This window comes from Rattus rattus, chromosome 15 (genome assembly GCF_011064425.1).
Source record: "Rattus rattus isolate New Zealand chromosome 15, Rrattus_CSIRO_v1, whole genome shotgun sequence".
Taxonomy (NCBI): domain Eukaryota; kingdom Metazoa; phylum Chordata; class Mammalia; order Rodentia; family Muridae; genus Rattus; species Rattus rattus.
In genome coordinates, this window is record NC_046168.1 from 53,057,267 (window position 1) to 53,083,962 (window position 26,696).

General features: G+C 46.8%; 1 protein-coding gene across 1 annotated transcript in view; it reads left to right on the top strand.

Moving 5' to 3' along the window:
• Nucleotides 1–4,278: 4,278 nt before the first annotated feature.
• The window catches only part of Setbp1 (SET binding protein 1), a 365,848-nt gene continuing 343,430 nt past the window's right edge, over nucleotides 4,279–26,696 (top strand). Inside the window, exons 1-2 of the mRNA XM_032886020.1 lie at nucleotides 4,279–4,948; nucleotides 25,894–26,523. Coding sequence (XP_032741911.1) covers nucleotides 26,059–26,523 — 465 coding nt within the window. The 5' untranslated portion in view covers nucleotides 4,279–4,948; nucleotides 25,894–26,058. The remainder of the gene's footprint in view (nucleotides 4,949–25,893; nucleotides 26,524–26,696) is intronic.

Sequence of the window (26,696 nt, forward strand, 5' to 3'; positions counted from 1 at the left end):
CTCGGCAGGATCCAATAGGCAACTGGATATCATCAGTCTGGAGATAATCATAAGTCAATATCCCTTATAAAGGATAGGTTTAGTGTAGTATCTGTTGTTAAGTAGCTTTGGCATGTAAGCAATGTTTATTGAGTATACAATAGATTCCAGGTATAATTTTATCCAGTGAAGACAGGGAAAGGGAAAGTAGACTGAAAAGTCTTGGGTAGAGAGATAGGAAAATAAGGGTATAAAATAAGTGGCATGTTTCTCAGAGCAGGAGGCTCATTGATAGGTAGGGTGATTGATGGTGAAGGTGATTGACAGGCAGGGTGATTGACAAGCAGGGTGATTGACAGGGAGGGTGATTGACAGGGTGATTGACAGGTAGGATGATTGACAGGGAGGGTGATTATTTCATTCAAGGATATTCACATGTTTTCTGTTACACTCAGTTGAGATCTTTTTTCCCTATAACCTTAGCTCACTGGGGTTATGATCCTCAGGACAAAGGCAAACAAACCTTTCTCATCCTGTGTTTGAGTTTTTTTTTTTTAAAGTGAATTTTTCTTTGTCTAGCATTATCCTCAGAAGACTTCTGGGTTCTCCTTTTCTCAAAGCAGAATGCGAGGCCTAAGTCTAAAACCAAGTCTCCTTGATGACTGGATGCGTGAGTTTTCCATTCTGTCACAGAACAGGCTTTCCACTTCTACATTTCCAGAATTGTCCCTTAACCTTAAATACAGCACAGCCAGTCCTCCACTGAGGCACCTGTGACCCCCTCACCCCCTTCAGTTGGATGTATTCTCCATTACTGTGGCCTAACTCAAGACGAGTTCTATTCACACACTCCCCATAGTGCAGAGACATGTCACATGGCATGGGAAAGTGTTAATGCTGAAAGCATTTGGAGCTGAACCCCTTCAAGATGGAGAAAATCAAGGTGGGTCCCAAGTCACAAGAGTCTACCTACTAATTCTCTCTAAAATCAGAAGTATTCCATAAGAGCATGCTGGCTCACCTTGCTGACGATAAGAATACCTCTTGTATTTGGACCTGGGAAGGGTAGCAATTGATTCTGAGCACTGCATTATACTGTGTGAGCTCAACCAAAGGAGGAGCAGACGGAGTAGCCTTATTCCTTCCTACCTGTGAAGACGGTGGGAGCTGTTCTTTCAATTTTGAACTAGATTTCAAATTTACACATATGAAACAAGTTCCCAAGTGCTGTGGGATGCGATCATCCCATATGTCCTTGCATCATTCCCAAATAGACTCTTGGGTAAGGGCTTCCTCGGTGTGACTGTTTTCTAGGATGAGTACCCAGATGCCCGGAGCATAAACAACAGCCCAGGTGACTACAGGGTGGTGTCAGAGGGAGAGAGAGCCTCACTTACATCTTCTAACAAGGTCCATGCAAGGTGAAACTCAGTCTTCATGAATTTTACATTTTGTTGAGAAGATACATGGACAGAGAGAGAGAGGGAGAGAGGGAGAGAGAGAGAGAGAGAGAGAGAGAGAGAGAGAGAGAGAGAGAGAGAGGTGTTCAACAGGAGAGAAGAAATATGTATGTTAAATGCACAAAAACAGTAAGTTTGCAGAAGTGTTAAAGAGACACAACCCCTGCTCGTCTCTTCTGCATCTGTGTACTGTATGCCCTGTAAGCATCTCATCTCTGGTCTTCCTGTACTGAGTTGTGCAGGGGAGTTAATGAGCCAATGGTTCCCTCTCAGCTGTGAAGTCTATGAGAGGGTTGGTGCTGTGGCCCGCCTGCACCTCTAGCTGCATCCATGGTATCAGTGCCTCCTCTACACTACACAGTAGCTTATTGACCACACGATGCTGAAAATTAAGATATGTAAGTGTAAAAGGCGCATGCCTTGTGCGTTCTCATCTGGTGCTTGATTGATCACCCTTTCTCAATCCTGCACATCACTGTTTGCCCATTGACTGCTTAGTCGGCCTGAGACTTGCTCCCCTAGGCTTTAGTGGGAGGCCATCCAAAGGTGACCTATTACGAAAGTAGACGAGGGGAGGTGTCAGGACACTCAGCTAGTATTTGGGGAAAGTTCTATGAGAACAAGAGCTCGACAACCCAGGAAAGTGGTTCGGTTTCAATGAATCCTCCATCATTCCATTTGCATAGCATTATTTTCATAACGTGATACACCAGCATAAATTAAAACGTGTGAAGAGACTGCGAAAGTTTCTCTACATAGATAAGACAAAGGAAGAACGTCCCTTCTTGCCTTCTTCCCTTCTTTCTTTTCTCATAACTAAAGACAGGCTTTTAAGAAACCCTCAGTGAGAAGACAAGGGACATAGGGTCCATTCGTGACTTGAATTCTACGGCTTGGGCTAGTCTACCGTTTCCTCAACATTGCGCTGACGAAAGTCCACCAGGTATTCTCCCAGGTGAACACCATCTCTGCACTCATTTATACTTAACGAGCTATTGTAGTGGATTTTGGAAGAAGGAACAGGTTTCTTCTATTTGCTTTCAAAGTGAGGAGTCACGGGATGGAAAAGAAGACCCTGTACACAAACCAGGAAGCGTGCTCCCCGCCCCCTTCTGATTACGACATCTGCCAGCCATACACGGTGAGAAAGCCATTCCTATTTCTGAGTGGCCTTCTCCTTTGAGAAGGGACGGGAAACCTACTGGATGCTATTACTGACTTAGATTCTGTTCTGTTTAGGTCTAGGATTCAGAAGTCTGGAAGCACAAGCTCACGGCCATTTGATCCAAAGTACGTTTGGTTTTGACCTTGCTTCTGTGCCTTGGTTTCTGTCTCCTTTAGCAGTCTATCCACCCTACTCTTTTTTTTTATAATTAAAGATTACTTGATTGGGACGTTAATAATAACGTCCCAATATGAACGAAGATAAAAGACCTGTTGAAATGGCTACCCTGAAGTCTTTCAGTGACAGTTTTGGGAGAAGTTTGTGTCCAAACAGAGCCGTTCTCTGAGAAGTAAACCATGGTGAAACCAATTTGATTCACTTTGGAAACTCCAGGTAAAAGGGTACCCTGAGCATAGTTCTGTGGTACCATTCATACTATCAACTAACGCAGGACCGTAGTAGCTGGTAGGCTTGGTGAAAGGAAGCCCTCTTGCTCACCTCTGGGTCATTCCATTCGTCGGTCCAAACGACCCCAAACTCTTAGAAAACATGAGATCCAGGAACCCTCTCAAAACTCCCATTTTACTGGAGGTTTAAAAGAGATCCATTGTAGGTGCCCCCCAAAACCATCACATTCACCTCATTTTGTCACAGGGCATCGATAGAAACCTGAGGGGTTTCATTGCTCAGTTGTCCTGGAAAGACCCTTGTAACCCAAATACAGATTCTCAGAGGGATTTGAAACAGCGCCGTATTTTATTTTATTTTATTTTGTCAGAAAGGAAGACGTTGCTCTCATGTTGTTCACTTCTGCCACCCTGTAAAGGGAACTGTATGTCAATGTGCATTTGTCATCCCTGTCTGGTCCTTGCCTTCATCAAGGGTCCGGTTCTACTGAATAATGAGAGATGCTGGTGAACGTCTGAATGCAAACAAGTAGCTTAACAAAAAAAATATAAATCTCTGGAAGTGAAATGTAATTACCAGGTTTAAAAAAAAAAAAAAAAAAAAAAAGCACCCATTTAGGAGAGCCTATCACGTCTCGCGTCTCTTCACGCAGCTAGCTCCCCCCAACACTGCTCCTGTTGTGTCAGATAGTGGCAGTGTTGAGCCCGGGAACCGGCGCCCAGCCCGCGGCGGTCCCCGCGGCCGCACAGTCTCCGCGGCAGACTCCGACTCGCTGGAGCTACTGGGCCGCGAGGGCACTGGGGAGCGGGAGGGGCTCGGGAGCGGCGAGGGGTCCCCGATCCGCGTCCCCGAACTGTTCTCCTTTCCCCTCCGGCAAGAACCCAGATCCCTTCAATTGACCGAAATCTACCCAGGGGGGCGGTGGAGGGACAGAGAGGTCGTCGGCCGCTCACTGGCTGCGCCTCCTTGGGCTCCGGCTGGGGAGCGGCCCGGGCTCGCGGGGCGAGCAGTGTGGGCTCTCGCGCCCCCTCCGAGAGAGATCGCGGGGTGGCAGTCCCCGTCGGCTCCGCCGCGCGGCCGCTTCAATCCTCCCCCTCCCCCGCGCACGCCCTCCCCCTTCCTTTCAGTAGGACTCCGGGACTCGGGAGAGGGCGCGGGAGGCAGGCACACGGGCCCGACCCCACTCCAGCGCTCGCCGGGGACGCGGGCGGGCGGCGAGGGGACGCGGAGGGGGCGCGGGGCGGGCGCGGCCATAGAGCGGCGGCGGCGGCGGCGGCGGCAGTAGCGACCGCGGGCGAACCAGCGGCGGCAGGGCCGGCGGGCGCCGGGAACCGAACTGCACAGCTCAGCAAAAGCGCCCCAGCCCTCGGCGCGCCGCCTCCTGCGAGCCCAGCCGGGCAACATTTTGTAACCCTCCAATCCATCCTTTGGAGAAAAGGGAAAAAATAGCATTGAACGGAGAGATGGGGAAATCTAAATAATATATATGTACATATGCATATTTATGTATATGTACATATATGTATATTATATTTGGTTCCTGCTAAAATTAGCCGGGCTCGCCGCGCGCCTGTGTGCGAGTGTGTGCGAGTGTGTGTGCGTGCGGGCGTGTGTGTGAATGTGATTACTCCAGGACTCCTCGGGCTCCGGAGACGCCATTTTCCCCCTTGATATCTCTCTCCGTAAATCGGTGGCGCGGCGGAGGCGGCCGCGGCAGGCGGGAAGCGCGGGGGCTGGCCGGGGCGCTCGCCGCCGCCTGCGCGCCTGGGGCCCCGGCGCCCCCGAGCGAGGGCGGCCCGCCCCGCGCGTCGCCGTTTGACAGATGCTCGTCGCTATGGAGTTGCCGCAGCAGCACCTTTGGGGGCTCGGACGAGCGACCGGAGGCGGAATCTGAGCGAGCGCCCGGGCCAGCGGAGCCGGAGCCGCCGGGACATGGGTGAGCGAGCGCGGCGACCTTGGCGCGGGAGCTGGGGCGCCTAGCCTCCCGCCGCGCCGCGGGCCCAGCGCGCCCGGGGCCGGGGGCGGTGTGTGCCATGCATGCAAAAGTTCACGTCGCCTTGCCGGGGCTTTGACTTTGCACTGGGCTGGAGGAGGGGTGGGGGGGACCCGGCCAAGGGGGCGGGATGCAGGTCCCCGCGAAGCTGCGCGGGGATGGGCGCGATTCCGCCGGCTGGTGGGTCGCCAGTGGTGCTGACTTAACTGGAGTAGCCCGTTGGTGGCGGTGATGGTGGTAGCGTGGGGCTTGGAGGGCTGGGAGCTTATTGAGTTTCGGCTAATCTGATCCCCTCCCCACCCCCTCCTTCTGCACCCTCCCTTGGTCCTGCTGCCGGCTGCCTGGGCTGGCGGGTTTGGCTTTGGTGAAGTGGACTGGGGAAAGGGAGGGGGTAGGGAAAGGGGTGGGGAGGCGGCAGGATATTTTTTCCCCTCTCTTTGTAACTTGCAGGTTAAGTGGAGCTAGAGAGCTACATTGTAACCTAGTTGGATTGGGAGGGGGGTGTTAAATGTATCAGAATCTAACGTGTCGTTAATAGAAGAACAGGCGAGAAGTGGTCCAGCCAATGAAGGTTGGTGTGTGCTTGCGTTCTGGCGGTGTGTTAGTTTTTCTCTTAAAAAAAAAAAAAATCTTAATCAGTGGATTTGAGTCTCTTTCTTGTGCTCTCTGGGCTGGGGATTGTGAAAAGGCAGGAATTCCCTTAAAAGCAGAGAATGCCCCTTTGAAAGCACGCATTGTGTGCGTTTGTACAGGAGCAGAGGGCTTGGGAATTAACGGCAGGCTTCCCTTTCGGTGGTTTCCAGTGGGAAATCACTCCGGAAAGGAAGCCCTTCAGTATGGATTTATTGTTTTTGTCTTTCGAACCATTATCTCTTTGACCAAAATACTGTCTGCGAAGTTCCTGAGAATCCAAGTCAGGTAAATTGGAGTGGGCAGATCTGTAGCCAGTCAGTGATAACGGGGACGCTGCATTTGGTGTCTGTGAGGGAAGCATTGTTGGGTAATTGCAATTTCCGATCAGTAGAGCATGCTGCTCCTAAAAAAAATAAGTTACTGCCGAAATGCTATCTTCTACTCTGCACACTCTCCCATCTGCCCCTCCTATCGGCACCAGCTTCTACAGTTCTGAAATTGGACTCAACTAGAGTATTTTCTTGTGGATCAGGAAAGTTGTAGGGGATGAGGCTAGGGATGCTGGGAGTATGGGGACGGGTAGTTACTCCCCTGTGATGCTGCATTTATTCTTTATGTGTCTTTGTGGGATTCTCAGCATGTATATCTGTCTGAACAGACTGCTGAGGGAAGGATTTCCGATTTGTTTCCGTTTTAAATAAACTCTCCCAATAATCTCATGGTTGACTTCTGACACTAACAGGGCAGAGTGTGTGTGTGTGTGTGTGTGTGTGTGTGTGTGTGTGTGTGTGTATGTGTGTGTGTCCATGTCCATCTTTAATGTCCTTATTCCTCAGAAATTCTCCTGTAAGAGGGAGTGATTCTAGAATTCTAAAGAAGCTACATTCCCCTCCCTGCCCCTAGTCTTCCTGCCCACAAACATCCACACCTTTCCTGTTGAAGTTTGATTCGAGTCCATGGTCTTCAGGGAAATACTGCTTTTACTTTCTTTTAAAAAACTGCCTTCCTCTCTTTCTTTCATCTTTCCATCTTCCTCCTGTTTCACACCCCCTCCCCAAAAGATTTTGCTCTTAAAGTGATTTCATAAAGGAGCTGTCACCAAAACTCTTTGGTAGTTTGAGCTCATCCCTCATGCTCTTACAGGGCCTGCAGATAAACCTCATGTGTCTCATTCAAACTCTGAGTTTTGAAAGCCCTGTTTACTTGTGCTGGGCTGAAGAGGGGCCTGGAGTGGAAGAATGCTCTGTGTGGCCACATCTCCAGACCTGGGCACACAGGCAAGAGTTTCCTGTACTTTCCCCAGTTAAATGCAGCCTGGCTGGCAGGAGAAGGCAGTGCCAGCTGGCCAGGGGGAGGAGAGAGTTTACAACCTTTAGGATGCAGCCAGTTTACCATGCTGCCTCCCTCTTCTCCTGACTTCTGTGACTTCCTTCCACTGACCTTAAACTCCTGGAAGGAGGCTGGTCTCTTTGCCCTGAGTGGGATTTCCAGGTTTCAGAGTCACACTGAAGGCACAGTGTTTCTAGCCTGTGCTCCATCTCATTGCTGGTTACCAGCAAAGGGATGTTAAAAAAAAAAAGTGTCGCAGGCTAATCAGAAAGGAGTAAGAGGGCAAGTGTGGTTGTAGGAAATGTAGTCTAAGAAAATTCTAAGGCTAGATATTACGCTGTTGCTTATCACATAATCCTTTTCCCCTGTGAAAGAAAGAGGGAAAGAAAGGAGGGAGAGAGAGAGAGAGAGAGAGAGAGAGAGAGAGAGAGAGAGAGAGAGAGAGAGAGAGAGGAAAGTCCCAGTTTGAGGAAGTTGAACTGCAGTTGGAGCTGGGCAGGTGCAAGCTGTGGCCACTTTAGTAACCTGAGCTGAGCCAGGAGGAGGTGGGGATCACCGGCAGTCAGGGAGACCAAGGGAAAGGGACTCGTCTCAGGAGCGGGAAAATAGATGTGTCACTGGAATAAACAAAGTGGAGGAGGGGGAAGGGTTGGCTGGAAGGGAATGGAAGGGGCATCTCAGGCAGTGGTATTGCTTAGGAAGGGGGCCCAGGGAAGGAAATAACCACCTCCTGAGCTTATGAGGAGCCCGGCCAGCACAAGGCTGTAATCTGATCTTTTTCATCTTAACATCAGAATGCTACATAGGAAGGCCTTGCCTGAGGCTCAGTTCTAGGTGTCCCCTGGGAAGCCTGGAGCTATCCCCAAGGGAAGCAAACAGTCGCTGCTGCCAGGAGGGCATCTGGTCCCAAACTGCCTTTCCTCACAGGAAGCTACTTTGAAAAGTACCTGAATCTTGTGAAGGAAGGGGAGGGGGAAAAAGCAGAGCTTAGGGTCATTGTAGAATTTAATTTAAAAATGGCCAGTGGAGAGAGTAAGGAGAAGGAATAATGCTAAAGAAGAAATAAATAGGTGAGCGCTCTCCTCTGGGTTTCCCATCCCTTTTCTGCTGTTACCTTAAGTTTGAATTCCATTAGGGGCCAGATCATTACCGTCTGTAGAGCAAAACTGTCCATCCAGGAGAGGGGCGTTCTTGCAAAGTGGTCCTTATTTACAGGCAGACTACAGTCTCTGCCATGAAGCTTCTGTAGCACAGGCAAGGAGAATAGCAGAATTCACTCAGATGTGTAGAACATCCTTTCTGGGGTCCTGTGGAGACACTAAAACTTGGCTGGGCTTTCCTTAGCCTCCCAGAATGCCAGTTTCTTCCTTGGAGACTTGAAGCTTTAATTAAAACCAGAAAGCTATTGAAGACAGACCCAGCCAATGAAATTCTGTTTTCTGGGATGCTCAGGGATGAGAAATAAATAATTTTTTTCTTTTCTTTTCTTTTTTTTTTTTCTGATGGCATTTCAAGTTGCTTCAGCTTTACTCATGCCAGAAGAACAGGGTACATTATTATTAACACATTAGCTTTGTGTAAGGGATCTCAGAGCTTAATACTGGATTGATAGGGTTTGTTTCAGAGACTGGCGGTAGGAAAGAAATCCTACAAGCATGGGGCAAGGAAACGTCTGGAGTGCTCGCAGCATTGTATCAGAGAAGACATCCTCGGACAGTCCTCACTGAAAGCCACTTGGCCCATTTGGCAGGTTGCTGTGAGGCAGGGGACAACATTTAATTCTATTCCTGTCTTCCAGTGTGTTGTGAAGTTAGGTTTATCAATGATGATAAAAACACGGGATAGCTTGCAAGGAGAAACAGATTTTTGTGGTTGTTGTTTTTACAATTTTAAAAAGTGACAGTTCAGGCTCCATTGGTGTTCATGCTTTGTGCTTCTTGTGAGGCTGTACATCAGGGCGAAAACCAATGCACAACACCACCCTTTTAATACATGGACCTTTGATGGGCATTAGCATCTAAACTTTACCTAAATGATGGTTGTACCAGAATTGAGTAAGGAGTGCTACCACCATTTCTCTTCTCTTCTCTTCTCTTCTCTTCTCTTCTCTTCTCTTCTCTTCTCTTCTCTTCTCTTCTCTTCTCTCTCTCCTCTGTGTGTGTGTGTGTGTGTGTTGGGGGCAGAGCTCTTATTTTGTAAATTATTTTCTTCCTTTTGTATTATTGTTATTATTGATTGTTATTGTTGCTATTATTATTATTATTATTATTATCATTATTATTCACAGGGTATCACTGTGAAATCATAGCTGGTCTGGAACCCACTATGTTGACCAGGCTAGTCTTGAACCTCATACAGGCCCACTTGCTTCTGTTTCTCACATTTGTAGATTAAAGGCCTGCGCTACCATTCGAGGTGTTCTGTGCGCTCTTAGCTCAGGGGAAGGCCAGCCTAAGCCTTGATAAATGCTAAAAAGAAAGCGCATGGAGCCACGAGTCTGACACTTCCCTGTGCTCTCCTTCTAAGTTCCCATTTCCACTAAGTCTCCCTAATAGATTTTTATGTCCTCTTAGACAATCAGGTCAGAATGAAATAAATGCCAGGATTTGTTTGACTTTTTAATTATGCATTTCATAGGTACGGGCAGATCAGGTTTCCTGTTCTATTCCTGTTTGGAGTTTTTTTTCCCCCAGTGAAGGAAGGGTGTGGTCTAAGGCAGGGCAAGCATTTTTAACTGTCTTTGCTTTCGAGACCAGCAACTGCACGCTCACTGTTCAGTGCCAGCGATGCTAGTGTCAAGTGAAGAACGTGATTGCCCCTGAAGCCCACAGGTTCCCTTGCAGTGCTCCTCAACCTTCCTAATGCTGCCATGCTTCCTGTTGTAGTGACCCCCAACCCTAAAATGATTTCACTGCTGTGTCATAACTGTAATTTTGCTAGCGTTTTTCATTGTGATGTAAATGCCTGATATGCAGGATATCTGATATGATGTGACCCCTAGTGGGGAATCTCAATCCACAGCTTGAAACACTGGCTTAGGAGAAAGCAGCCACCCCCTCCCTAGAACTATGGTGGACTACAGTAAGCTATCAAACATAGCCCCGTGTAACACACAGAGTTGCTGAGTGGACTCTTGGGTGCCCAGGAGCTCAGCCTTTCCAAATAGAGAGGCAAGAGAGAGGGTAAATTGTGACCTTTGTTCAGAGAATTATCTTGACCTGAGTTGACTTTTTCCACCAAAGAGGTTCCTTTCCATATGCATAGAACTTTGTTCATTTCAAAAATATCTTCATATCCTAGCCACCCCCTCAGATCTTCTTGGGCAAGAAACCAAAGAAATATTTGTCCCCGCTCAGAAGATAAGGCAACAGTTGCCTGAAGTGATACAAGTTAGTGGTTGACTTGGGGCCAATGGGAGCAGCTTCACAATTGATGTGGCAAGATCTGGTTGTGGACCCGTTCATGTTACTTCCCAGCTAAATGGCCCTGTAACTTACATAGCCTCTTTGGGTCTCAGTGACCTAGCCAGGGACGTAGGGATAAAGATGTCCCTGCCCCCCATGTCCTAGAGGTTATGAGTTAAGTTACTCTAGGTAATTTCTCCAGATAATTTCTGTCCCTCAACTCTTGGACATTTTCTGAGCTGCCTCTTGGAAACTGATTTTGAGATTATCGTAGCCACAGCTCACTTTATAAGGAACAACCAGAAAGCCCTTGTGTCTAGTAGTTCAACAAACTTATATACCTGTCAACTGATGGGTCAGGTGAGCGTCTCAACTCAACCATGTATGGGTTGTATGATTGGCTGTACATTGAACCAAAGCTGTGTATAACTCAGAGTCTCATGCGATGGCCAGTCCAGTTGGATTCAAGGAAATATTAGTGCTTGGGACATTCTCTATTGGGACCTTCTCTTTCAGTAAAGAATTAGCAGAAAGGGAAAAAGATGACAACCTGCAGGGAAAAGACACAGTGGGTAAAGAGATGGTCTCCCATCAGGGTCCCATAGGGTTAAGAATTGTCACCCAACAGAATTTCTAAGCTCTCTAAGGAGAAATGCTGATAGCAGAAGTGTCTTTTCCCAGATCCAGGAAACTTCCTAGAGTCTAGAATGTTCTTTGTCTTCTCTTGGCTCCTGGAGTCTTCTGTGCTCCTCTCTCCTTCTCCCTCGTGACACCTGGGTGCTCGTTGTCTTGGTTTAACAGTATTTCCCTTAGTGTTCCGCATACAGTAAACCCCACTTGTAGCAGCACAACACACTTCAGATTGGGTTCTGGATAACATTGAGCACTCTCTGCCCCCATCCTCTTTAACATCTCCACTCCTTCCATTGCCAGATCCCATTGAGAAGGTGGCCGACTGGTCCTGTCTAACCAGAGCGTCTACCGGTTAGAATGGCTGACACCACTGTGGTTCCTCAATGAGGACACGCAGCTCCCAGCTGATTTTGCCTAGACCAGAACACTTCAGGTCTGTGGTGTGGCCTTGGCATCCAGCTGTGCTGCCTTGATGCTTCTTGCCCCGCCTTCCCCTAACTGTAGACCTCCCCAGGCAAGGTGCACGCTTGCCTCTCAAAGCCCTGGGCCCATTTAGGATTGACTTTTGCTGTGTGAATACATCACACAATCTATGTGGAGTTCGACTACTGAGAGTACATGTTTTTAAAGTATACCAAACGGTTGCCAAGTGAAGCAACATAGGAGGACCTCTTGAAGTGAATAATGACTAGTTATGTTAAATAGCTTTTTATAGTTTTGGCTGTTGGAAATCACCCAATCTTAGCTTCTCCCTCAACACCCAAGAGGTAATGAGTAGTATTTTACCACATGGGTGTCTTTCCAGGCAGTGGTTCCACTCATCCATCCATTAGTCAAATGTTTATTAAGTGTCCTCACCGTTCGTTCTATCCCTCATAGCTCTTGGTTGTTCGTTGAAAATTTCAGTCGTGCGACCTGTTTCCCATAGTCCTTTTGCCACTTAACCAATCCATCCTCTTCAGCTGGCCCGCTTCTCTGCTCCTTAGTGACAGAGCAAACCTGACTACACAGGAAAAGAGAAGGAGCAGAAAGCCACATAGAATGGAATTTGGAGTTTTTGGCCTGTAGACCTCAGCCTGTGCTGGCCATCCATTAGTAGGATCAAGTCCCACGGACGTTCTTCTTAGCTTTACTATAGGACAGGGAAAAGGTTAAGACCGATTATAGGCGGTCCCATCTGAAATTCCCGGACTCTAGAGCCAGATGGGTCTAAGAGATCTAAAAACTTTTCCTTTACAGTGTAGTGCTCCTCGAACTCACTTAATGACACTGAGAAGACTGTCCAAAGCAATCCCCTAGAGAACTAAGGCACTTTGCTTGGTGTTGGATGTGGTTGAAAGAGTTAGAGAAGGGGAAGTTGGTGCCCTGGGGTAAATTAACTCAGAATCTCCCCAATTAGAGCAGAAGAACAAGCTTGCAGGAAAGGGGTAGGCGGGTGAGGTAAGGATGGGGAAGGGAAGGGAAGTATGAAGCAACACCACAAAAAGGAATGTGGAAGGAAACAAAGGGTTAAATTGGCCCCGTTGCTGCTTTTGACACCTCCAGCCTTTTTGGTGAAATAACTCATTTGTCACAAAGGAAATGGTACAAAGTCACCTCTGAAAAGTTCAAAGTCATCCTCTCTGGAGCTTGGCTTCTGCCTCCTGTGTGCCCTGTAGGCATCTGGGATCTCCGTTGGGATCTCTGCTGGGATCTCTGTTGGGATCTCTGCTGGGATCTCTTCTGGGATCTCTGTTGGGATCTGTTGGGATCTCTGTTGGGATCTCTGCTGGAATCTCTGCTGGGATCTCTGCTGGGATCTCTGTTGAAGGTGCCTTATTTCCACTTCTTGGGTCTGGGTATCATTTCATGATGCAACTCCTTGGGAGCTTTAAAGCGAGGGCAGCGTGTCTACTTCTGGGTTGTCACTCTCTCCTCACAGGACTCGTCTGCTCTGCCACTGGAAGTTTGTGGGGATTTTTTGTTTATTCGTTTTAATGGCTCCTGGGTTGCTTTGTATATGCTGTGGTGTCAGAAGGAATCCAAAGCCACATATTTCTGCACTGTTGGATTGGGGTGGGGTCAGAGAAATGAATCTTGGTCTTGAGGTACCATAACAGATTCATGAGTTTTCCTGGGTTATCTGGTAGCAAACCAGGTAAACTCTTAGAAAGAAAAGCTAATGGGAGCTATGGTTCCTAATACCAGGAACTTCTAAACACTTTGGGGTGAACATGGAAGGAAAGAAATGGCAAGCAAATAGTGTGAAAAGTTTTACTATTATTATTTTATTATTATCCTTAGGTGCCAGTGATTCATTCGGTCAGTGGAAAGGAAATGTTTGGAGTTCCTTGGGGCCTGGAGAGTTATAGAGATGGTTTTAATTGAATTTGATGGATCCAACCTAGTAGCTTGGGAATGCTTGTTGTAGGGAATTATGATAGTTTGAATATGCTTGGCCCAGGGAGGGGCACTATTAGGAGATGTGGCCTTGTTGGAGGAAGTGTGTCACTGTGGGTGTGGGCTTTGAGACCCTGTTCTTAGCTTCTAGGAAGACAGTCTTCTCCTGGTCACCTTAGAACAAGATGTAGAGCTCTCAGAAACTTTTCCTGCACCTTGCCTGCTTAGATATTGCCATACTTCCCGCCTTGACAATGGGCAGAGCCTCTGAACCTGTAAGCCAGCCCCAACTAGATGTTACCCTGTAGAGGAATTGCCTTGTTCATACTGTCTCTTCACAGTGATCGAGATCCTAGCTAAGACAAGAATCATATTCTTGGAGAAGTATAAGAAATCCTGGGTGACAAATTCTATGTTTGCGTTCCTGGCTATGCCCATGACCTACAGTTGTTTAAGTAAGGAGACCTTTGGTTTCTCTTTGAAAATCACAACACAGGTGGCTAGGAAGGCTAGAGCCTTGGGCCTTGACATGAAAACACCTTGGGCCTTCCCCCTGCTCATTGCATTGTGTTGAAGAGCTTCTATTGGTTTTGGCCACCAATAATTTTGAAGTCTTAGCATTACAGTTCTTATGGGGCTTTCTCTTTGGTACTCTTGGATGGCAAAGGACTGCTGCAAGATGGTACTTTTGCTCTTGAAGAAAGGATGCCGAAGTGGAAGCTATCATTCTTGGACTAAGTTAGGAAGTAGAGTTTTGCTAATAGTGTGATCCATGCTAAGGTGTAGTGAGGGTAGGATTCAAGAGGGATGTGTTTGTTGGAGGACTTTCTTAGAGGCAGAGGACCTTTGATGAAATGACACAAGTGAGCTGAGGTGACTTGATGTATGGATTTAGAATGATCTTTAGGAAAGGTGTAGATTGTTAAAAGCTGTAGAAAGCTGTTAGATTGAGGACTAAAAACTGTGTGCAGGAGGAGTCCAAGGATCACTACCGAGGTAGGGCTGAGAAAGCTTCAAAAGAGTGTGTGCGACTTGAGTGTCACCCAGAACAAAGGGATGGCCTCCGTTGGGTTGGTGCAGTCTAACAGGATCCTCCATTTGGGAATGGACAAGGGAGAGAAGGATTGGATCAACAGAGTACTCTGCAAGAGGAGGCACCAAGGTGGAAGGGATAGGCAGGATCAAGGCTCTAGGTTCTTGCAGCTGAGCCAAGGAGCCAAGATCAGTTTCCCAAATGCTAGGAGTGCAGGCTTGAAAGGAAGTAGGGTGTACAATTCAGAGATGCCCATGAGTGTAGCACAGGGAAGACCTCTGACCTCTGTCCATGTTGCCCTACCCTAAGCTCTCCCCTTCACCAGCTATTGCAGTCTGATATTCAAAAGAAGTATCTTTAGAACAGACAGCAGCATGGTATATTAACGTTTGGACTGAGGGTTGGCCCTTCTGTGGCACAAAATACTCCATGGCTCTGATCGTTCTCTTTAGGCGTTTAAGCATAACTGCAGGAGGACACACTAGTTTCAGTAACAGTGTGATGTTTAAATGGCAGTTTCGGATACCTGGAAGAGAATTGTTACAGAAGGAGGGAAATGGAGATAATATTTGTTCAGCTCTGTGGTAAGCTTAGCATTTTCTTTATTGCAGAAGTATAAGTTGTGTCAAACTACGCGTTTGTTCAGAGGACAATGCACAAAGGAATTGCCGAATCAGATATTTGAGGGAATGAAGAGTTTGCCCTAGACCCAACATTCTATTCCACATCAGAGGGCCTTTCTAGAAAGATTAAGGAACTCTTCCTCTGTGTTCTCTCATTCAGTTGGCTCCCATCATTCTTACAAAAGAAAAAAATGCCCCTTTCATTCCCATTTTACATGTGACTGGTGAATGACTGGACTGCAAGTGATTATTAATGCTGACTCTTTGGAGTTCGGTGATGTTATAAGTTAAAGAACATTTGGGTCCATAAGGGACTCTCTCTGCGATTTCAGCAATCCCTAAACTTTTCATATGTGCAAAGTGGCCACACCTCTGGATTAAATCAAATTAAAATTTATAGATATATAAAACTGCATCCTCAAAGTACACAAGAAGCATCTTTAGAATGTGGATCCCACCCTGCTTGGATAGGAAATGCTGAGATCACAATAATTTCTAACAGGTCTACCGTGATCCTCTAGTTAGCCACCACGGCGTAAGTGTAACTTCTTTCCTCTGTAAGAATCTGGGTAGTGAATGGGATGAGTGGACGAGAAATCTGATACTGAAGATGGGATGGGATGTAGCAAGTCAGGTGTAGGAGTTCTCTGAGTAGAAGCAAGTATGGGCATTTTTCACCTTTGTATTTTAGATAGATCATAACATAATATATATATATATATATATATATATACACACACACACACACATATATATATATATATATTAACAAACAATGAGGACACAGTGGTTCTGAGAATTTCATTGTTAGGTGATTTGGTAGGTGTGCAAAGAACAGTGTGATCTTGTATTAACCTCCATGGTAGAAGGTAATCATGGAAGGAGGCCTCTGGATGCCTTCGGGAGATAGAGCTGTGAGAAGGCTGAGACTGCTGCGAGCAGACTGGTGTGACATACAGCTTCGTTGCAAAATTTCTATAGTCAGAAAGAATCGAGTCAGTTAAGGTATAGAATAGAAACGGACATGAGCTAGTGGCAAAGCCCTTCACGATTCCAGCTTTATGTAAAATGCATAATGTTTTATGCTGTGATATTGTATGACAGGCATTGGAGTAGGTGTGTTCATGCCGGGTCACATTAAAAGTTTGAATAATACCATGTCCTATAATAGTACTATGAAGCTCGGCAATGGTGGCACACGACTTTAATCCCAGCACTCTGGAGGCAGAAGTAGGCTGATCTCTGTGAGTTCCAGGCCAGCCAGGTCTACACAGAGAAACCCTGTCTCAAATACCCAAAATAAATTACAATGATAATGATAGTAATACTAATACTAATACTACAATGATGGCATCATTGGTGGGTGATACATTCTTTTGCCAGGTGACACATTCTTTTGCAAGGTGATACATTTTTGCTAGGTGATACAAGTTTTTGCTAGGTGTTACATTTTTATCTACATAACAGCTACATGGGACCACCACCACACAGAAAATCTGTTGTTGACTAAAACGTTATTCTTTTTCTTTTTTTAAAAGATTTATTTATTTATATGACCACACTGTAGCTTTCATCAGACACACCAGAAGAGGGCATCAGATCCCATTACAGATGGTTGTGAGCCACCATGTGGTTGCTGGGAATTGAACTCAGGACCTCTGGGAGAGCAGTTAGTTTTCTTACCCACTGAGCCATCTCTCCAGCCCCCAAAACCTTATTCTTTACTACACTAGTATATATCTGAGCTCAACTGTGGATTTGGCATGAGAAATGTGTGCTCTGGAGAAAATTACTAACCTTCCTGGGTCCTTGTTCTTATGTGTGTATAATGTTTACATCAAGAACAGGATTATGGCATCAGAAACTGCATATGGATTAAACTGATAATCACGGTAAGAACCCAGCCAGTCCTCTGTACTGTGATGGTGTTCTTTCCCTAGCCCCATGGAGGAATTGTGACAGCAAGTAGGCTGCTATGGCTGAAACCGAGCATGCAAACTTGGGGATGGGTCCCAGACACCAATCCCCAAGACTCATGCGATTGTCCCATTGTGAGAAGGTAGCTAAGGTCAGAACAATAGCGTGCCTGGTCTCAGCCCTCGATCCAGATCTGTCCCCTGTTATTGAGTTCCTATGCACAAGAGCTGATGTCCTGTGCTTAAGTTTCGGTTCATCTCATCCTACTTAGCCAGAGCTGGAGAGCTAACAGGAGCCAATAAAGCAATGGGAGACACCAACCCCCCTTTTAAGATCATCTGGTTTCTAAGCAGACAAGGTTCAGTACCTAGCAATGGCAGGCTGGAAGGGGGTATGGGGCGCACTTCGTGACCTCCCCTTTACTCATTAAATGAAGATAGGGGAGCTTTCTGACTGAACCCAGTGGTATATCCTCTGTGAGACAAGCGGTCAATAAAGAACAGCAGAACGCCCAAGTTAGCATGTTTAAACTCAGCTCTCTGGGTGTGCTTTCCATTATGTATGAGTGTGGTGAAGTCTGGGTTCTAACCCTTGGGCCACAGGGTTTTCCTCAGGATCTGAGAAGAGAGGGCAACACTTAGCCAATTTATAACTTGGCTGACACATTCCAGGGGACCAAGTCAAGTTTAACAAAAAAATGTGAGCATTTACTAAGGTGATCCCAGGTAATTATGATCTCATTTAATATTTAATCTTCAATTACTTCTTCTAGAAGCCCCTGAGGTAGGATTATTACCCACTTTTCAAATGAGACTTGAATGGCTTAAAGATACCTCACCGAGTACAGTCACTAATGGAAAAAGAGGCTAAATGACCTGATCCTCTGACCGCCCCCAGTTCCTGCTTCGTCCACTCTTCCAGGAGAAGTGTGGCCTTGAAACATCTCCTATCGGACAATTTTTCTGTATGTTCAATGTACTCTAAGGTATGTAGTGGCCCAGATCCTGTGGACAAGGTAAACAAGACTGAAATATTGAAGCAGTTTGTCAAGTGCCTTGTTGGTAAAATACCTAAGGGATTGAGAAGACCCCCTTCTATCTGTCTGTCTCCATCTCTCTGTCTCTGTCTGTCTGTCTGTCTGTCTCTCTCTCTCTCTCTCTGTGTGTGTGTGTGTGTGTGTGTGTGTGTGTGCATGCAAGTGTATTCAATGAGTGAAGTTAAAAGTGAATTCCGCTAGCCTCCGGGATGGAGGTGAAACTTGACCCAGTTCTTGAGATAACTTAGAGCTAAACCTGTAGAAATGAGGGCCCTCAAGTCAGGGGAACTAAGGGCCTTTCGTAGAGAAGAAATGCCTGCCAAGGGAACTCAGGGGCTTTCACTGGAAGACGTGTTGTGTACAGAATGCAAACAAAGCTTCTCAGAGGAGGTAAAATGTGGCTCAGAATGGACCTCACAGGTATGTGGGACACCGAGTAGAGGCTGCTGGGTTAGCGCTTTGTTCTTTGCTGTGAGCTGCAGACAGACACGCAGCATCAGCAAACTGTGGTGTGGGGCTATCTTCACTCCTGCTGATTGAGAGTCAGGTATGTGTTGGGTCACTGGATCCATTTACAGTGTTTATGGACCATTTATTCCAGGAATTCTGACAGCAGGGAAGGTTTCAAGAGCCATCACTCAGAGCTACTCCAAGTCAAAGTGTGACTGGCTGGCTGTGCTTCCACACTGCCGTTCCTTCAACATTCACTGCATAGAGGACGTAGGGCCCTTCGCCATGTGTTAGGACTGTGGGGATAGCAGGGTACTTGAAACAGGCTTGAGTGTTCCCTTCAAAGCTCTAGGGGCTAGTGAGGAAGTTGAGGTAAAGCTTAAGAGTGAACCAGGCCTCAGTGATGTAGGAAGTGCCAGGAAGGGCATGCTATGTCCCACAGAAGCCCAGAAACAGACTTGAACAAATCAGAGAACAGACATTTGAAAGGCAATTTCCCTTGGAGAGGCTGGAGGTGGATCCCGGGTGTGTGCAGAATTGCATGAGAGTCTGCTATGACTTCCATGCCTTCCTTCAGCAGATACAAGAGAATGAATGGTTAACTAGCCCTATTTCCAGCATCAGACATTGTCTTGTTAGAACCTGGCAAGAAGGTTTTCTCCAGCTGCAGGAGGTGAGCATAGGTGAAAAAAATAAGACACAGGAAAGAATGAAGAAAGGAAGGAAGGAAAGAAAGAGAAAGAGAAAGAAAATAGATAGATATTAGGGAAGTGAATGAAGAGAAGAATCCCAAGCTAAACATTAGAACCTGGAAGCCAAGATCACTTAATGGAAAGAAATAACTGGGGGAATAATTGTGAATGACATTTGTGAGTCAGAGATGACCTACACGGCTGCAGGGGGGAGAGGACCACATTTTACTAAACCAAACACCCAATCAAACAAATCATAAAACATGTTTTGTACCCAGAAAAAAAATGGTGACACCTTTCCAACTTTAATTTTTTCAAATGCCAGCAGATATTCAGAAGAGTTTTGAAAAAAAAAAAAGTTGTGACCCAAGAATGTAGAGTCAGGCTAGTCGTACTTTCTACTTGCAAACAGAGAAGGGAGTCCCTCATCCTGTGGGACTTTGCACTGAAGTCTAGGGAGATCTGAGGGTGGAGGCAGGTAGGAATGAGAAGCGAGGACCGGCTAGCATTTCCTACTGTTTGTTTTAAAAGCCTGTGAGGTACATGTGCTTTGGAAAAGTTTATTTTAACACAGAGCTTAACTGTCAACAAGTCCATGAAAACTATGCCCCAACGAGGGAGATAAGAAAGATAGAACTTTTCCATATTGCTGCTGAGCCGCTAAGGTTGACAGGGGCCTCATGAGACTTCCTAAGAGGCAGAATGAAACCCATAAATCATACCTTTTGACTCCTGTTAAATACACTAAGGGCTTTGTCGGCTTCCGCCATATTGTAAGTTTGGAAAGCGGTAGTCAAGGTGGCAGTAGCCAGTATGTGGATGGGGATCTGGGAGCCAACCAACCAGAGAGGTGGATGAATCTGAGAAGCCAAGCTCAGTTTCTCATGGATCTAGTCAGTCCCATCAAGGTCTTGAATGCCTGTTGGGTTTGATGCTGTGTTGGGTGCTGGGATGGCAAATGTTTCAAATGCAGTGGATGCCTATCATTAAGACACTAAGAAGCTTTCTAGGGAGGACATACTTGCAAATGCAGATTGAGAGCTCCCGGTGGTCAAGGCACTTGTAAGCAAAGTGTATGGAACAGAAATGGCTGTCATTCCAGCCCATACAGTACCTGGGAGCTTGAGGAAAGCCAAAGTCCTGGACTGGCCACTGAAACCCTGGCTCAGTTTGTGCAGATTCAGAATTGACACTATTTCCTACACGCACGCTCAGAATAAGTAAGTTTCCCAGGCGGCAGGTGGAGCCTACTCTTCAGACAGGGAAAATCTCTATCTTTCAGCGTTGGGAGGGAGGGGGGGAGATACTGTTTAGGACTCCCCTGGGTGTAAGCACCACCTAGTCACGTGGGTTTTCCCTGAGCACTACAGAAATAGTGCTGTGGGTTCAAACTGTTCAATTTGAAGTGTCCCTATAGGCCTATGGCTGCGCATACTAAAGCTGCTCAACGGGGAGTGCTCCTTCCTTGTTGAGGGAAGCGGGGAATCAGGCACTTAGCAGGGCGAGCATCTCACTGCCTTGTGCCAGAGCCAAGAGTAGAGACGTCATTGCCACACTTTGGTCTTCTTGAGCGTTCTAAGACTCTGCTCTATTTTTGCTCAACCGCTTCTTCGGACTTGCTGAAGACTTATTTCCTAAACAACCTTTCATCTCTGCGTGGACAGCCCTGCGGCAGGGAACCAAGCGCAGAGTGTCCATTGGGCGGCCCGCTCTGAGCCAGCCGCTGATTGGCAGGAAGGGAGCAGATCACGATGCTTTCGCCTTGCTCGGGCTCCCCTGTCTCTGAGTGTGTGACTGTGCTTGCAAGTGTGTGTTGGCAGGGGCTTTTCATAAAAGGACTTGCAGTCATTCCCAGACTTACCACAAAACTCAGTGTGTGTGTAGGCCGGCAGGTATTTGCTGGGGTGACTGAAGAACAGCTTTGTGGGCTGGAGAAGTCAACAGACAGGTTAGGTTTCTTTGTTCTGTGCTTTTGAAAGCTCTTTTAGTTGAGGTTTCTAAAGTGATGAGGTTGACGTGGGCACAGGGTCTGGATCGATATCCCAGGATAGGCAGGAAATTTGACTGGGGCTTCCTGGGTGGGTGGAGCTTGACTGGGATGGGTGGAGCTTGACTGAGTGGGTGGAGCTAATGTTGGAGAAGGACTTTGAATAGCCGTTCCGGATGAACACATTTTCATTCAGAAGGAAGTTCTAGAAACCAAGAAGTCGAACTCAGGGTAGAAGTGAGGAGAACCTAAGCGTTATTCAGCTGTGCTTGGCCTCAGCCTGTGAATGCATTGCTGTTGTATTAGACAAGTAAGATTTATTTACTCAAAATAAGCGGAAGACAATAAAAGACTGACATTTAGTGTCAGTCTATACAGCCCGGCAAAATGTAACTCTGGCCAGGAAGTAAGAGCTGTTACCTAGAGTCTGTAAAGTTGTTACGATAGAGATGTACACACTGGGGAATAATCTACAGTTGTGGGAGTCAGCTTGTGCCGCATTGGACACAAGGAACCCTATACAGTTCAGGGTCTGTTTGCCTTGTTATTTTTTTCATCTGTGGCATAAACATTCACACAGGACCAGTCAAATGCTGAAGATTGCACGGAATAGTGATTGCAAACGTAAGAACCGATTCTATGAAAATGTCAGTGCAGAGAGAGCTCTGTGGAGACGGGTTTGGGCTGAGTAGACACTTGTTTAACTTAGTGGCTAATATGGTCTGAGATGGGACTCAGTATAGTGTGGATGGGTGCTTGGGAAGCTTGGGGCTATGTGTAATGACCTTCTTATTTTGTCAATAATGCTTGTTATGAGAAACTCCTACTGTACCCCAAGCTCTACCTGGTCCTCAAGGAAGCACAATCAGATTTCAGCAGGGGCAGCTCTCTGTTTACTCTTAGGTTTCCTAATTCTGGCATGATGGGAGGGCTGCATTGCCCTAAAACCGATCTTTGATAGCATTCATTCCCCCAGTGACTCCCAATTACTTGTCAGATGAAATCCAAACTCACTGTCACTCAGGGACTTCACGATCCAGCTGTAACCTTTTATTTGCCGTCCTTCTCACCTGTCCCACTGGATGCCACACCCTTAGTCAACATCAGTTTGCTCTTTGGCATCATCCTACATGTGCCTGGCTCCAATTTTGCCCTGGACTGCACTGTTGGCTCTCTCTAGTGTCTTTCTTTCTACTGTCTCTTTTTTGGTTGTTGTTCTTTTCATGGTGTAGTTAAGTGTGGCATGTTTGCATGTAGACAGTAGTCATGGGTGTGTGTGTGTGTGTGTGTGTGTGTGTGTGTGTGTGTGTTTGTGAGAGTGTGAGTGTGTGTGTCTGAGTGTGTGTGTGTGTGAGGGAGAGAGTGTGTGTGTGTGAGGTGTGTGGGGGGGGTGTGTGTGGGGTGTGTGTGTGTGGTGTGTGTGTGGGTGTGGGGGTGTGTGTGGTTGGGTGGGTGTGTGTGTGTGTGTGTAGAGGTGTGAGGGAGGTGAGTGAGAGAGGTGTGTGTGTGTGTAGAAAGTATGTGATTGTGTGTGTGTGTGTGTGGAGAGTGTGTGTGTGTGTGTGTGTGTTTGTGTGTGTGTGAGAGAGAGTGTGTGTGTGAGAGAGAGAGAGTGTGTGAGAGAGAGCGTGTGTGTGTGTGTGTGGGAGAGAGATAGTGTGTGTGTATGAGAGAGAGATTGTGTGTGTGTGTGAGAGAGAGAGAGTGTGTGTGAGAGAGATTGTGTGTGTGTGTGTGTGTGTGTGTGTGTATGCGTGCGTGTGCTCACTTGCATGCATGCATCCCCACCTGCATGCCACAGTGGAGGTATGAGTTTGATATCCTTGGTCTCCATAACCAGCTTGCTCCTGGGAACCCCCAACTATACCTCCTGAGGCTGAAATGACAAGCAAGCCATCTTGTACTGGAGTGGGCTCTGGAGACCTTAATTCAGATTCTCTTGCTTATGGGACAGGCAGGTTGACAAAGGATCCATCACCCTGTGCCTCACCCCACCAGCGTCTTTCTTCTCTAATAGTTGCCTGAGGTCCCAGAAAGAGCCTGTGCTCTTCTTGGAGCCTTCCTAGGCTGTTACCGTAGCTTTCACCAGAGACGCTTTCCAAATCCCTAATCAAAGGCGTGCTCCTCTTTAGAGGAGCTGAGAAACAATTGCTGAATTGGATCTTTATTTTTATGAACCTCTTACTACCGTATCTAAATAATTATTGACTCATGCAGTTAAACATAGGACAATCTCAGGCAAACCATTTTCAAATGGGAGATGCTGTCTTCCTGGTCATTATGTACCCACTTCAGAGCATGTCTGCTCCTCTGTAGCTGATGTCTCTCCTCTCATCTCCTCACAGTATCTGCCTGCTCCGGTTTGAAGTCCGGGAGGGTTGCTAAGTGCATCTGAGGAAGTCCATGCCTTATCTTACATCCAGCATTGGCACTTTTGCCTGAGGGTGATTATGTGGGTAGTTACTGAGAAATTAAAGCATAATGCTGGTGATTCCTGCCTGAGGGGATAAACCTCGGGTGCTGCTATCATTAGAAAAATATGGCTTCCAATGTGTCGGGAGATGGAGTGTAGATGGAGAGAAGCTTACTGCCTACTGGACTGTCTCTGAAATCAATAAGACGAGTCCTAAGGCAGCTTGATACATTAGGGTGATACCTGTATGTGCCCCTGATAAGAGTAAATCCAACGGATGTTGACTGGATAAGACCTCTGTTTGTTTGTTTGTTTGTTTGTTTGTTTTGAGATACGTTCTTTCTCTATACTCCTGGCTGTTCTGGAACTCACTGTGTAGGCCAGGCTGGCTTTGAACTTGTGATCTTTCTGCCACGGTTCGCAAATGTTGACATCACAGGCATATGCCACCACAGTTGACTTAAATATGACTCTTTGGAAAATAAAAGGTGTGAAGAATGTAGGAACATGGGTATAGCGGAGGTAAAGACTTCAGATTTTTTTTTTTAAAGTAGTGTCATGTGGTCTGAATGAATTCTCCAACAAAGGAAGACACAGTCTTGTTGATCGCCTGAGTCGCAAGTTGCTCTTTAGTGTTTTTCTTGGTAGCCCCAGCAAAGGTGCTCGTGGTTTTCTACTAGGGCGGACTCATCACTTTCAGAACTAAAATGTACTACTGATTTTTCCTCAGAGTGAAACTTCTTGTAAGCGTGCCTGTGTGCAGGACAGAGGCATTTCTAGGATCTGAGTGTGTTTCTGGGCTTTTCTGCAGTGCATGGCCAGCACGGAGGTTCGATACCTGACTACCTTCTTCCTCTGACTTTCTAGCACGGTCCTGCCTGAGAATATGCTGGTTCTAGAGCCAGATGACACATGCTCAGCCGTCAGGATCCAGCTCTTGGTTGTTCTCAGTGTGTCCTTACAAGCCTTGTAGGGCACACTTGGTAGGCACATTTGCTGACCGGATCTTTAAACCGTTGAGCTCATAGGTGGAAAGAGACGATGTGTAGAATATTCCCTGCTGGCAACAGGGAGAGTGCTCAGTGGAGTAAGAAGGAAGCCTCAGAAGTAATGAAACCTCGTTCTTAAATTAGGAAGATATGACGGTTTCCATAGCTCTGACAGGAGGCTTTCTCTTACAGTTGGACACCTGGCCTTGCCTTTGGCTTTTGCTGTCCGGAGTCTGAAGTAGGGGATGAAGGGATGGGGTGAGTGAAAGGAACAGTTGGCTCACCCTGTGATTATCTGGGAAAGCCTGATTTTTGTCTTCTCATCTTGGAGGGAAGATGCTAGTGAGGATTCCTGACACTTTCAACTGCTTGTGAAGTGTGGCTTCCCTCTCTCTCTTTTGTTGTTCTGTTCTGTGGACATAATGGCCCTTCCTCTAAACAGAAAAGGAGGTCAAAAATGAGATGAATGGCTATTTCACACAAGGAATGGAAATGATTGACTACCTCATGCGTCTGTTGATAAAACACGTTAAAGTCTGTTTTGCATCAATCCCAGGGCGACTTGTGGTTTCCTATTGAGATATTTTGGTTTTCTTATCAGTTCTCACCCCTAAGTTTAAGAGATAGCTGCCCTATGGGGTAGGTCACATGGATATTCTCAGCATTTGGTAAACTGAGTCAATAGTATTGCCACAAATTAGAGCTCAGCGTGAGCTACCCACTGAGGTCCAGGCCATCCTGGGCTACAAAATGAGACCTCATCTCACAGAACAAAAGACAAAACTCCCAAAGCAAGTAGGACAAACCAGCAAAAACAGAAACTAGGAAAGTCTGCACACTGGAAATATTGTGTGGATCATGTAATGACACACGATGATGACACATGAAAATAACAGGAGATAATGAACACCAGGAGGTGGGCTCAAGGATTTCTTTCCTGCGGGAGAGGGGGGTCTTTCACAATTTGCAAACTCTTTCTCAGATGGGAGAGAGAAGTGATAAAGCGAATCACCTAGATGCTGTCCCCCAGGCTTGTGTCAGCATTCAGTCTGCCCTGTCAGCGTGGTTGGAGTCCAGGAGTCTGCTGTGGCTTCAGTGTAACAATGTCCAGCAGTGATGGGCTGAGGACTCATCTCTCTTGTCTTTATTATTGGACCTGAAGCCATAAAAAATAACAGTAACCCATCCTCGTTGCCTGAGCCAGTTGGGTTCCCCTGCGCTCCACTGTCCACTCGGCGTAATTCAGTTTGGTTATGCGCAATTCAAATGGATTTTCTGATACTGCAGGCATGCGGGAAGCTGACATTAGATGTCTTGGGGTCTGGTTCTTTCCTACCATAGCCAACTCTCTCTCTGCTTTTCAATTGCAGATCTGATCCCTTCCGAGGACTTCACCACATCTCCATTCTCGGGACGTTGAACCCAACAGCTGGACTACTTTGTTCTTGGAATTTTGGGTGTCCTCTCTTTTGATCTTTTCGGCTCCCGTCCATTCCCTTCCTGTCCTGAGAACTCCTGAGGACTGTAGGATTGTCATGGAGTCCAGGGAAATACTAAGCAGCTCCCGGCAAAGAGGGAGCGAGTCGGAATTCCTTCCGGGCTCCTCCTCCAGGTCCCCGGCCGCTCCTGGGTGTTCAGGAGAGCCCCTGAAAGGCATCTCTGTGGGTGGAGAGCGCATGGAGCCAGAGGAGGAGGACGAACTGGGCTCAGGACGAGATGTGGATTGCAACTCTAATGCGGACAGTGAGAAATGGGTGGCCGGAGATGGCTTGGAGGAGCAGGAGTTCTCCATCAAAGAGGCCAACTTCTCCGAGGGGAGTTTAAAGCTGAAGATTCAGACCACGAAGCGGGCTAAGAAACCCCCCAAAAACCTGGAGAACTACATCTGTCCACCTGAGATCAAGATCACCATAAAGCAGTCTGGGGACCAGAAGGTGTCCCGTGCTGGGAAAAATGGCAAAGCTACAAAGGAAGAAGAAAGAAACCACTCCAAAAAGAAGGTAGGAAACCGTGCCTTGCAGCTTTGGTTTGGTTTCTGTTTTTGCTATTCTGTCACCAAGTTTTCAAAGCCAATTGGTTTTTTTTTTAACGTTTTTATTTTGGAATCACCAGCCTCTTCGATGGGATATGTGGGGCCTACAGCCAAGACTCTGATATATTATAGTATAATGTT